This window comes from Paralichthys olivaceus, chromosome 6 (assembly GCF_024713975.1).
Source record: "Paralichthys olivaceus isolate ysfri-2021 chromosome 6, ASM2471397v2, whole genome shotgun sequence".
In the NCBI taxonomy this organism is placed as follows: domain Eukaryota; kingdom Metazoa; phylum Chordata; class Actinopteri; order Pleuronectiformes; family Paralichthyidae; genus Paralichthys; species Paralichthys olivaceus.
The window spans coordinates 25,952,904-25,964,409 of NC_091098.1; the positions used below are offsets into that span (position 1 = coordinate 25,952,904).

The window sequence follows — 11,506 nt, forward strand, 5'->3', positions numbered from 1 at the left end:
CGTGACTCCGTCTGATATTTATTCCATTAAAGCTCCGAGCTCAGACTCTCCGACCCCCGAGGTAGAAACTGCAGCGCCCCCTTCAGTCCGAAATCGCAGACTCACAAAGTTGGAGGAACCTCACCAACCCCCAACTTTGAAATCCAAGATGGCCGCTCCATATATCAACGGTATCTGTAGTACTATTTATCAGCACTTCTGTAACTGAACGTGTCGTAGGCATGATCCCGTTACTGTCCGTAGACATTTTACTACGATGTTAGCGTGCGAAGACATGCAGCGTAACGCGTTGTTATGAAGTGGTTTGTGCTAACAATGGCTAGCTCGACTCGGGCGTTTCGGGGTGTAACGGCGCAGTGTTGTGTTTTTTGTGAAACTTTTACTGAAGCATAACTGAGATGATCAATATTCCTCATTCAACACAGGCGACAGGTTGATCTTCTGAAACTCTCCACCTCCTCCCACCGTCTCCGGAAATGAAGCCAAAAAATACTCAGCTACGAATGCGGCCATATTGTGAAACCATCTTTGACAAACATTTATTTAACATGCAGTTTGTCTTTTGAGTTTGGTCCACACCCCATCAGTTAACATGGAGGAGGCAGGGTTTATGATACCTATACTGCAGCCAGCCACCAGGGGGCGATCAAGATGACTTTACTTCACATTAGGGAGCTGTCACGTCGTCCGTCTCTAGTCTGTTGATCGATTTTTAATCATGGGACTGTTTCGAGAATGAAAGGAGCTGACGGGGAGAAAGACGTCGTCGCTCTGCGTCTTCCTTGCGTGAAGACTTTTGTGTTTGTACGTGAATTCAGGATTCTACGTCATTTTTGCTCTTTTCTGTCGGATTTGAAAACAGTTTCGACAGTTTCAGGGTGAAGAGAACCTGCAGCTGGTGAAGACGGCAGATGAGGAAGTTTGTGGTCTTATCGTCAACCACAGTATTCGATGAGAATGTGTGAAGACACGGCAGAATATAGAAGTGACGGGTGACTAAGTACATTTACTCAAGTACTGCGGCAGAATCGAGAGCTGAATACATTTACTGAATAACGTCTTCATTTTCCACCAGCTGACAGCAAATGTTTGAAAACTTGCAAATGCAATAGTTAATGTATGTATACATGTATATATCTGCAGGGTAAGTACTTCAATAAGTACTTTAATTGAATATTTTCTGATGATAGTTTTTCATATCCAGAGCTTTTTACATTGTGATACTGTTACTTTTAATCAAATAAAATATCTGAGTACACCATCACCGTCCAAGTGTAGACTGAGTGTGTGTGTGTGTGTGTGTGTGAGTGTCATGCTGACAGGACTTCCTGTTTCAGCTGTTAAAGCCGCAGTTTATTTAACAGTAGAAGGAGACTCACTGAGCTGCCTCCACCATGTTAGTGGCCAGTGAGTGAGTGAAAGTCAACGATGGACACACACACACACACATTTCAGCAGTAGAAAGACCGCTGCCGCTCAACAAAAGTTTTTGTCAAAAGTTTCCTCGGTTCTTCTCTCGTCCATGTTCTGATAATGATGATAATCAATCACATAAGAAAAGAGCATTTTATAGATATGGATGAAACCAAGTTCACACGGGCCCTCGTAAATACACGTGTTAAAGAAGCTTCAAGATACTTTAAATTAATTATTTCATCACTTTGAATCGTTTCTTCAGACCGAAGTTGTCGGAAACAGAAGCTCGTGATGTCGGGATCGAGAAATGAAACGTCAATGCTTCGTTTTCAAGTTTATCCGATAAGAGAATGAACAAACTAACACTGTGTCAATGTTTACAATTAGTAGTCTGCTCACTCCGCCCGTCCCGTCCATTTATAGATATACTGTATCATGTGTGTGTGTGTGTCTGTGGTTTCCATGGAGACAGCAGGCAGTCTGTGGTCACCGTGGCGATGTATGAGATGGGCCAACCGCGCGATTGTTTCTGGTGAGGTGTAAAACTTCCGTTCAGGCTTGTGGAATAAATCTAGACCCCCTCAGTGTGAGTGTGTGTGTGTGTGTGTGTGTTCAGTCTACAGACGTGATAACGACACCAACTCCTGAAACTCAACGAACCAGCTCCTAATGTTAATGTGATGTCAGAGTTCAATATCACTTGTGCCTCAGTCGCTGAGCTTCATTTCTGGACACAGTCAAATGTTTGACTCAGTGAACAAACCTTAATACTAAACTGTCGCTGAACCGAAGGTCCAGGAAACAGGTTCCTGACCCACAACACCTCACAAAGTGATTTATACAAGTCAGTTGTTGAAAATATAAAGTTCTGATGGGGAAAAGTTGAATGACTTCAAGTTAAAGTTTTGTGTCAGTGACTATTTAAAGTATTCAATTTAAAACACAAAGTTTAAAAGATGAGAGAGAGTTGATGTTTCTCTGACTGTACATCGTGTGTGTGTGTGTGTGTGTGTGTGTGTGTGTGTGTGTGTGTGTGACACAGTTGTGTCTACCTTTTGAAGTGATGTGGGCTCAGTGGATGGACAGATTTAGAAAAAGACAGCTGTCTAAATACGGAGAAGATCTTAAAAAAAACACAAAAGGGGAAGGGGGGGGGGGGGATTTTCCATTTGAAGCTGAATCTGAAGCCGCCCGTGATGGACGAGGTCGTTTAACTGGAGCAAAGCGATGAAGAGGAGGAGGACGAAGAGGAGGAGGAGGAAGACGAGTCGTAATTAAAGGTGACAGATGAAAATGTTAAAAACACAGAGGCCATCACTGTTTACTACTTTTCATCTGTGGTGGTTTTCAGGATTGAAATGTTTTTTAAAGTTTAAATCTCATTACACGTAAATACTATGACAGCGTATCGGCCCGCTAAGCTATCTTAATACAGGGCCAAGCGGAGCTAGCGCAGGTTAGCTACTAGCATCCCAGCATAAGTAGTTAGACGTTGAAGCTAACGAATCATTCGTAGGGTAACTATCAGCTGTGAGGAGACGCAGTTAACATGACGATACAAGTGCTAGCTTAAGAAACACAAGGTCAACAGAACCTAACTTTAGCAAGGCTAGCTGTTCGCAAACCAAAATACGTAGCAGGACAAGAAGCTAACATAATATTGGTAGGTGAACTGTCAGCTGACAGGAGAAGAGTGAACATTGGTGTCACTTTCCACCGCTACGTCTGAACGACGCGACAACTCTCGGACTGAAGCCAGAACATCTGGACTCCTGATTGGTCTGATGGGTTTCCTGGCAGCCATCGAGCTGCGGCTAACAAGTAGCAGCTCTCAACCCCTGCAGAGGAAGAGCGGACGACGAGATGCAATCAATAGACGTCAGAAACATCATTTCATGTTAAACCTGAGGAAGGTTTGATCCCCCCTTCGTTGTTTCTGACTCGTGGCTCCGTGACGTCTCATCTGAAGTCGATAAACGTTAAATCAGACAAATTGGTCGACCAGTGAAAAACTGGAGACAGAGGTTTGATGTGACCGTGGACGTTGTGGGATGATGAGTTTTCAGGTTGTGTCCGAGCCGCAGCTTCGCTCCAAACCAAACATGACTGTCGGCTCCGGGAGATTTAGTCTGGATTTAAGGGAAAGGAGGAATTTCACGCTCTGTTGTTTAACACCAACATTTTCCACAGACCTTCTCTCCCATATAAGGTGCGCATGTGCATGTGTGTGTGTGTGTGCGTGTGCGTTGACCCATGCCGCCCTGCTTGTCTTTCCACTGGAGAGACCGACAACCTTATATAGAGCTGCAGGAGCAGAGCGGACCGAGCTGGACGGTGTGACCATGTGCAGCTCGTCCACTCACCTGACGGCTCGATGCTCGGAGGCTGTAACACCTGTCACCTGTCCGTCACAAACATGCGATCATAATCAAGGGCTAATAACGCAGAGGATTCGTTTACGACGTGTGGCGGAGGTTAAACTGGGATTTAAGAGGCGGTGAGGTTTTGTAGACGACGGGAAGAAAGTGAAGACCCTGTGTTCTGTGGATGTCCAAGAAAGATAAGGACAATATGACCGTTCACAAAAGCGAAGCCATGAACCCCACCTCCTCCATTTTTTAAATAAAGCTTCAGATAGATGAGTTAATGGCGCTGTCGCTCTTTTCTTTCCTGCTCTGTTACATTTTCTGAGTTGCGACAGACAAACATAATTCAGACAAGCAGCCACACGTCCAGAGACGCAGACGGACGAGGAAACTCAGTGACTCATCACAGACGTTTGTTCTCGTCAGTTCAGCCTAAACACACAAAAAACACTTAAACACATCAATGATATTAAATTTAATCTTCCGGAGAATCATGGAAATCCATTTTCCACAGTTTAACTGGGTCAGAGGTGCGATGGCAGCGGTAACACACAGCGCCCCCTGGTGTATCCTGAGGCCAGGTGAGGTAATTGCTGTAGAGCGCTGTCTGTCAGGGTGAGTCAGACGTTGAGGTTCAGCACTTATTAATTTCATGGATGAAAATATTTTGACGAGTTAAAACAAGTTGGAAATCTAAACTATTTACCGCAGACACTGACAGTGGAGAGAAGATACGTCTCAGAGTTGAAATTTGATAAATGAGAAATAAAAGAATGAATTCATGTTTGACAGTTTAACAGCAGCAGGTCTGTGGATCCGACATCTACATCTGAAGAAGCAGCAGGAGTTTGTCCGGGTCCGACTCGGAAAGATCAGTGTTGTTGTTTACAGCTCATCCAGGATTCCACAGACTCCTCGTCTTTCCAAGTTGACGTCTTCGTCTTCTGCGTGAACGGCTCCTCTTCTTCACGTCCGTCACGTGTTAGAGACCCACACACTCAACAAATACATGAACTCAAAACATTAAGACAGACTGACACATACAATACATCATGTATGTACACACACAAACACACGTGTGTGTCTGAGAAAACCAGCGATCACACAACATCCATTATGACCTTTGACCTCTCACTTCTATTATATTATCAAAGACTCTGACGTTGATGCCCTCATTCGGTTTCATGACACAATGTCGCCGACCAGTGGCAGAAAGTTGAACTGCAGCTCTGTGACAATCCAGTGAATATTATAGACTTCTTTATCTTTAGATTAAATATTCATTCATCAGTGTTTTCATGTTTTATTTTTGATTTAAATCAGAAACTCACAGCAGCTTTGTGACTGAAAATAAATCCTGTGATCCCATCAGGCTGACGACTCATCACATTTACAACATGTGAAGAAAGTTTGCTTTTTAATTGTGTTGACATTTAGATAACAAACTTCATTCGTGTGTATGTTTCTGAATTAAATCATATTTGAAGTTGGTCCAACAGTTTTGTTTCAGTGCAGTTCCCAGTACATTCAACACTAGGGGGCAGCAGAACAGAGTATTTAAATGTGAGTTGAACTTTGGACTGTGTGTGTGTGTGTGTGTGTGTGTGCGGTCCAGGAATAACTCATATTGTGGGGACTTGTCTGTGTGTGTGTGGGACATTGTGACCGGTCTTCACAATTTTGGACTAGATCGTGTGTGTGTGTGTGTGTGTGTGTGTGTGTGTGCATGTGAGAGAGAGAGAGAGACAAAAAGAGCAAAGGAGAGTGAACATGTATAATTGTGCAGACAAATGTGTGAGTCTGTTTGTGTGCCAAGCTTGTTTGTATGCCTGTGTTTGCTGGCCCGTGTTTGTGTGTGTGTGTGTGTGTGTGTGTGTGTGTGTGTGTGTCCTGACAAAGGCTCCATCCAGCCATGCTGCAGAGGGCTGCTTGTTCCCAGAGACCCTCAGAGCTCCAAGACGCCCAGTCTCTCCGCCACTGAGCGCCCAGTCACAGCAGCCCCTGACACGGACCCTCACCCTGCTGCCGCCCCCCCCTCCTGGAGCTCCAGCACACCTGCTCGGATCACTGATGGACGGGAGTAACCAGGGATGAGCTTTAAAGTGGGAAAGTTTGGAGGATAGCTGGGAGTTTAAAGAGAGAGAGAGAGAGAGAGACCAGAGCGGAGAAGAGAAGAGAAGACTTTCCTTCCGTCTGGACTATAGGTCTATTAAACATCAAATCAGAAATCTGGATTTGTCGACAATACGAAAAAACCTCCTCTGCATATTCCAACATTTTGGAACAAGATCAGCTCGTTACACCAAGTTTCGGAAACATTGTTTTGGAGAATTGTTGAAATTGTTGGAGTTTTACACCAATTTTTGTTTTAGCGTCTTTTAAAGTGTGATATTAGCTGACAGCGAACACATCTGGTTTGTGTCTTTCACATTTCAAACCTGCGTCATGGCTGTTGGCCTGTGGTTGTGTCTGTACCTGCCGCTGCTCCTCGCGGACGCAAAGAGCGTCGAGCATCACGACAGTCAGCGTGACGCCCCTGACAAACCCTCGCCTGGTGTTAAACTGGAACCACTCTGGACCAAGCAGGTCAGAGCTCAGGATGACGCCGACACCCCTGACCAAAGCCTCCCCCTCCCTGAGTTGCTGGATTTAGATGTGGAGCAGCACCGCCGCCTGAGCCGCGGCGCCGATGAGGACGAGCAACAGTCGACCTTCAGCCAGTCCTTCGAGAATGACTCGGTGACAACGCCGCAGGCCACCGAGCTCAACAACGTGACAGACGTGGCAGCAGGAGGTAATGATGGTAATGATGTTGATGAGGTCCATCTCGATGGAAACACCTCCAGCTCCGTCGCTCCCGGACTCTTCAACCCGTTCTACCCGCTGGCCGACAGCTCGTACGCCGCCTACGCTGTAATGTTCCTGGCGGGCCTGGTGCTGGCGGTGGGTGTGGTGGGAAACATGGCGGTGATGTGCATCGTCTGGAACAACTACTACATGAGGTCCGCCTGGAACTACCTGCTGGCCAGCATGGCATTCTGGGACTTCTTGGTCCTGGTGCTCTGCCTCCCCATGGTTGTCATAAACCAGCTCTCCCATAGGAGGATTCTGGGTGACATCACCTGCCGTATGGTGCCTTATATGGAGGTGGGTGGGGCCTATTCTCAGGTGGGAGGGAGTCGATGTGATAGCTTTAAACTTGTTGCCGCGAATTTTGACACAATCACTGACATGTGAACGTGGCGCTCGTGGAAACGGCATCAGATATCATTATAATAATAATAACAATGAATCATTACAATATTTGGTTTCATGTTTCTGTCGTATCTAAGGTGGTTGCTATGGAAGATTTTTTTACTCATCGACAAACTCAACTTAACCTAAACTATTTAAATATTTAATATGATACCATTCGCCAGCTCGCTGTCTTCTTCTTCTTCTCTGGATTATTTTAGGTCACCGCTGTTCCTCAGTAAAGTAAGATGAGCGTGTCGGGCGCAGAATGAAAGAAAACAGGCTCATCGTGTCTTTACTCCACAGCGCCACCATCGGTCAAACAGTCCACAGGTCTTAAGAGAGTTGTTTGAGACTCGGGTTAGGAACCCAAACTGACCTCGGCAGAGACCGAAGCTGCTCTTGAGAATCAGTTGTCATGGTAACCCGTTACTAAGGCTGGTGGAATGTCCTGCTGCTGCTTTCATGGTTTGACAGGAACAAATTTGAGGTGAAGATGTTTTTGTATGATTTGTGACCCCGTCTCTGGCGGCCATATTGGAGGCCCCGAGGTCTGGGAACAGCTGATCATCACGATCAACGTGCCTCCATTCAGCCACTAGTTTCTTATGAAGTTATATTTTGTAAAGTAATGAAATACTCAATATTTTGGCTCATCGGCTCCATATTGTTATAAGTATCAGGACTTTGAAAAGATTTCATGAGAATCTGAGTGTGTTCTGAAGATGAGAACTTTTTTGTGCTGTCGTGAAGTTGGTGCCTTTTTCTAAAACACTATTGATGAGTTCGTTTATTTTATTTATTTTTGAGCATTTTCGATGTTTTAACCACTTAAATAGAAACGTAAATAATTATAACGTTAGTTAATGTATGTGAACTCCATAATAACGTGTTCTCCGTTTGTCTACTGACTGCTCCAGTTGCAGTTTCTTTTAAGCACTTCAGCGAGGCGCATTGACTCATGGGTATTTTTCCTTGTCAACATCTGGCAAAATGATGAACTGTTGTTCAGTTCTAGCTCGAAGTTCACGTCGAACTGAGCGTGATGGTTTTGGAATCTCACTTAAAATGGTTGAATGCGAAGATTCTTCTTCTTCTGGTGTCGTTTCTTAAGTTACCAAACAGCCTGTGATGCATCATCGCCCCCTTGTGGACTGGATGAGAGTTGACTGGTCTCAAGGTTAAGAAGTGTAAATGTGTTTAACCCACAACTCTTTTATTTTGTTTCCCATGTTTTTCACTATAGCTCTTAAAGGTGAGGATAGTTAGATTACATGTACTATGATATGTTAGATTCAACTTTTGGTTTTAGCTTCAACAGAAAAACAAAACAGTGATTGACAAATATAAAAGTGTGATCAACATAAACATAACAACCGTGATTCTACAGTGAGTTTGCTGTAGGTGTTAGTATGAATGTAAAGGAGTATTTCATCTTTACTGACCACTGACGTGAAACTTTTAAATCTAATCTGTTCAGTCTGATAAAGAAATAATGGATTTTTATTCATTTTGAGAAATGAAAGCACTCACTCAGATGTGACGTTTGATGAAGCCCCCTTGTTGTCCTTGTCCCTGCAGGTTGTGTCTCTGGGCATCACCTCCTTCACCTTGTGTGCTCTGGGTATCGATCGTTTCCATGCCGCCACCTCCTCGTCCCAGCCGAAGGCTCGGCGGGTGGAGCGCTGCCGCTCTGTGCTGCTGAAGCTGCTGCTGGTGTGGCTTGCTGCTCTGCTGTTGTCCAGCCCAGAGATCTTCTTGTGGCAGCTCAGCCAGACCGTGTCCTCATCCACCGGCCGGCTGGTGGACTCCTGCACCATCACCCCCTCCTCCCCTCTGTCCTTCTACCTTCCTGACTCCCTCCACTCGCTGCTGCTCAGGTATCACCAGGTGAGCGTCTTTTCCGTCCCTGATAACGACCTGACTTTTCATATTGTAATTTAGGGACTGAAGACTTTTGTCTGACGTACGTACGTCCTGTCATCATCACCACGTGGGCTGCGTCTACCTGTTCTTGACTCTGATTGGTTTATAGACGGCGTCTGTTGTGGAGTTGTGTTCACTCCACCAAAGAACCGAACCATGGTTCGGTTTGATCCAGACCCAGAACAACTCTTCTGGTCTGAGGAACCTTTCACACGAGATGTTTAGGTTCAGAGTTTAAGTTCTGAACCAAACAAGCTGTGAAAGCTTCTTAACTAACTTAGACTTACCTCACAAACGACCTGTGTTCCATCCGTCTCTTTCAGGGTCGTATGTGGTGGTGCTTCGGCTGCTACTTCTGCCTCCCCGTCCTCTTCACCATTCTCTGCCAGATGGCCACCCGCAACGTCAATAGCGACTACACCTCTGCCAAAAAGCAGCGTGACCATGACGACCGCTCCTCCAATCAGAAGCGTCAGCAGCACCAGGCGGTGGAGCGGCAGCTGAACTGCACGCTGCTAGCGTTAGCTGTGGTGTACGGCATCTGCGCTCTGCCCGAACACATCTGCAACATCACACTGGCCTACACGCAGATCACTGTCTCTGAAGACACAGCCGCCATGTTGGCTCTGTTGCATCACTTCCTGTTGTTCTTCAAGTCATCGGTGACACCTGTGCTGCTGCTGTGTCTCTGTAAGGTGAGTCAGAGACATCACACACAAGTGTTCACAAAATGGATGTCTCGTTTCAAGTCTTCTTCAATACAGCTGATGTTCGTTCAGTAAACTATGGTCCGTTAAGAGTCAGACAGACGTTAAAGCACCGTAAACGTTCTGGCCTGGAACACGTGAGTCCATGTGGCTTGTGTTGGTGGGCGTGTCCTCAAGTTCTCAGTCAGGCTCCACCCCCGTTTGTCAGAGTGTGGCTATTTCTGATTTTAAAAAACAAAGATGGCGCCGAACAAGATGTCAAAGTCAAAGTCCCAGAGGACAGACGCATCATCTTTGATAAACTCGAGACGACTCAGCTTGTTGTTGTGTTTCAGGCTCTCGGCCAGGCCTTCATGGACTGCTGCTGCTGCTGCTGTCAGGAGTGTCAGCCCAACACGACCCAAGGATCACCAGGCTCCGCCCAGGTCAAACTGAAGGCAGCCAATGAGACGTCCATCTTATTTGACAAGGCTAAAGACACGTCCGCCATCTTGTCCATCTCCAGCTAGAGCCTCTTTAACTATCAGTCCATCATGTCCTCCGGGATAAATCAATCATGTCCATTCTTCTCTTCCTTCCCTGATGTTTAACTGGTCAGTTTCCTTTCTCCTCTTCCATGTTTGCCATCATCCCTCTTCTTCTTCTTCTACCACATATTCTTTCCATCAATACTTCTTTCTTTCTCTCGGCCCTCCCCTCCTCTGTATGATATTTCTCTATGGACACAGTGTTCCCCCCTCCAGCTTCCTCTCTGTGCAGGAAATGAGGTTTAATCTGTAGTGAGTTTAGAAAAGTTGCTGTACTTGCACAACCAGCTGTTGTAAAAGCAGGAGCCTGTTTCCGGACCCTTCCAGTGGGACTCGTCTCTCCGGCTCCCCGCTGACATGTTTGTGAAGTTTTATGGAAAAACAACAATAGATGCAGAATAGATGGAAGATCCTCGATGTTTGTTGCACCTAAGACGGATGATGCAAAGCTGAAATGTAAATGTGTTTCATGGAGAAGCAGCAGAAGTTTATATGTACGGTGGTTTTGTTGGAGAAGCTGCGGCTGAGCCAGACGTGGACGTTAGTTTGAATCAAATCAAACTAATCAAGCTAATGTCAGAAGCTTCTTCAGACACTGTTCAGTTCTTTTATACAATTTGTTCAAAGTCATTAAATAGAACAACAACAACAAAAAGTGCAAACGTCAAAAGTTAAAAGTTACAGAGAGCTCCCACAGCCTCGTCTGAAGAACAGAAGCGCTGCTCGTTCGAGTTGAACGAGGTGAAATCTTCTGTTGCATTGTGGGAGCAATGCATTCAAGCAGCAACGCAGACGCCGGCCGATCAAATCATGTTTATGTAGATTCACGGTCCTGACTCACATGGACACAAACTGGAGAAACAGAGGCAGCTCAGAATGTCGGCCATCTTGTGTGTCCTGAGCGGGAAACTGTGCTTGGTTGTTGTCATGGTGACGGGCGCTGTCGTGTGATAAGCAACATTTACATGTGAGCGCTGTTGCCAAAGCTTTCTTACACATTTAAAATAATAATATAAATAATCAGTCATTGGCAGAAACTCAGCAAAAATCGTCTCAACAAAATTATCACACGTTTGCACAAATGCCCTAAATTAATATTTCTTGGAGACAAAGTTGTTGTCGAGGCAGAAAAAACGATGAAGCCGTCAAAGTCAAAGCAGAATTCATTCAACTTTTAGTTTCGTAACGATCCCGTAACTCAACTGTATGAACAACATATGAATCATCATTTTGTTTTTGGTTGTGTAGAACATGTTGGGATTGTGGCTGCACTGTTCATTACAGCCACAAGGGGAGCTTGGTAATTTATGCTGGTTTTACACACGAAAAA

General features: G+C 45.4%; 1 protein-coding gene across 1 annotated transcript; it reads left to right on the top strand.

The window, feature by feature from the left end:
- Positions 1–6,077: 6,077 nt before the first annotated feature.
- Positions 6,078–10,291, top strand: gpr37l1b (G protein-coupled receptor 37 like 1b). The gene is made up of 4 exons (XM_069527462.1): positions 6,078–6,929; positions 8,598–8,906; positions 9,266–9,637; positions 9,985–10,291. Exons 1-4 carry the CDS (start codon positions 6,228–6,230, stop codon positions 10,156–10,158), a joined length of 1,557 nt encoding a protein of 518 aa, XP_069383563.1. The 5' UTR covers positions 6,078–6,227; the 3' UTR covers positions 10,159–10,291.
- The last annotated feature ends 1,215 nt before the right edge of the window (positions 10,292–11,506 follow it).

What these genes read in the sequence shown, in the direction of transcription:
- gpr37l1b (XM_069527462.1), top strand. Translation starts at nt 6,228, where the DNA reads ATGGCTGTTGGCCTGTGGTTGTGTCTGTACCTGCCGCTGCTCCTCGCG. An exon ending in GTATGGTGCCTTATATGGAG is followed by an intron (nt 6,930 to 8,597) that starts GTGGGTGGGGCC and finishes TTGTCCCTGCAG; the next exon opens with GTTGTGTCTCTGGGCATCAC. An exon ending in TGCTGCTGTGTCTCTGTAAG is followed by an intron (nt 9,638 to 9,984) that starts GTGAGTCAGAGA and finishes GTTGTGTTTCAG; the next exon opens with GCTCTCGGCCAGGCCTTCAT.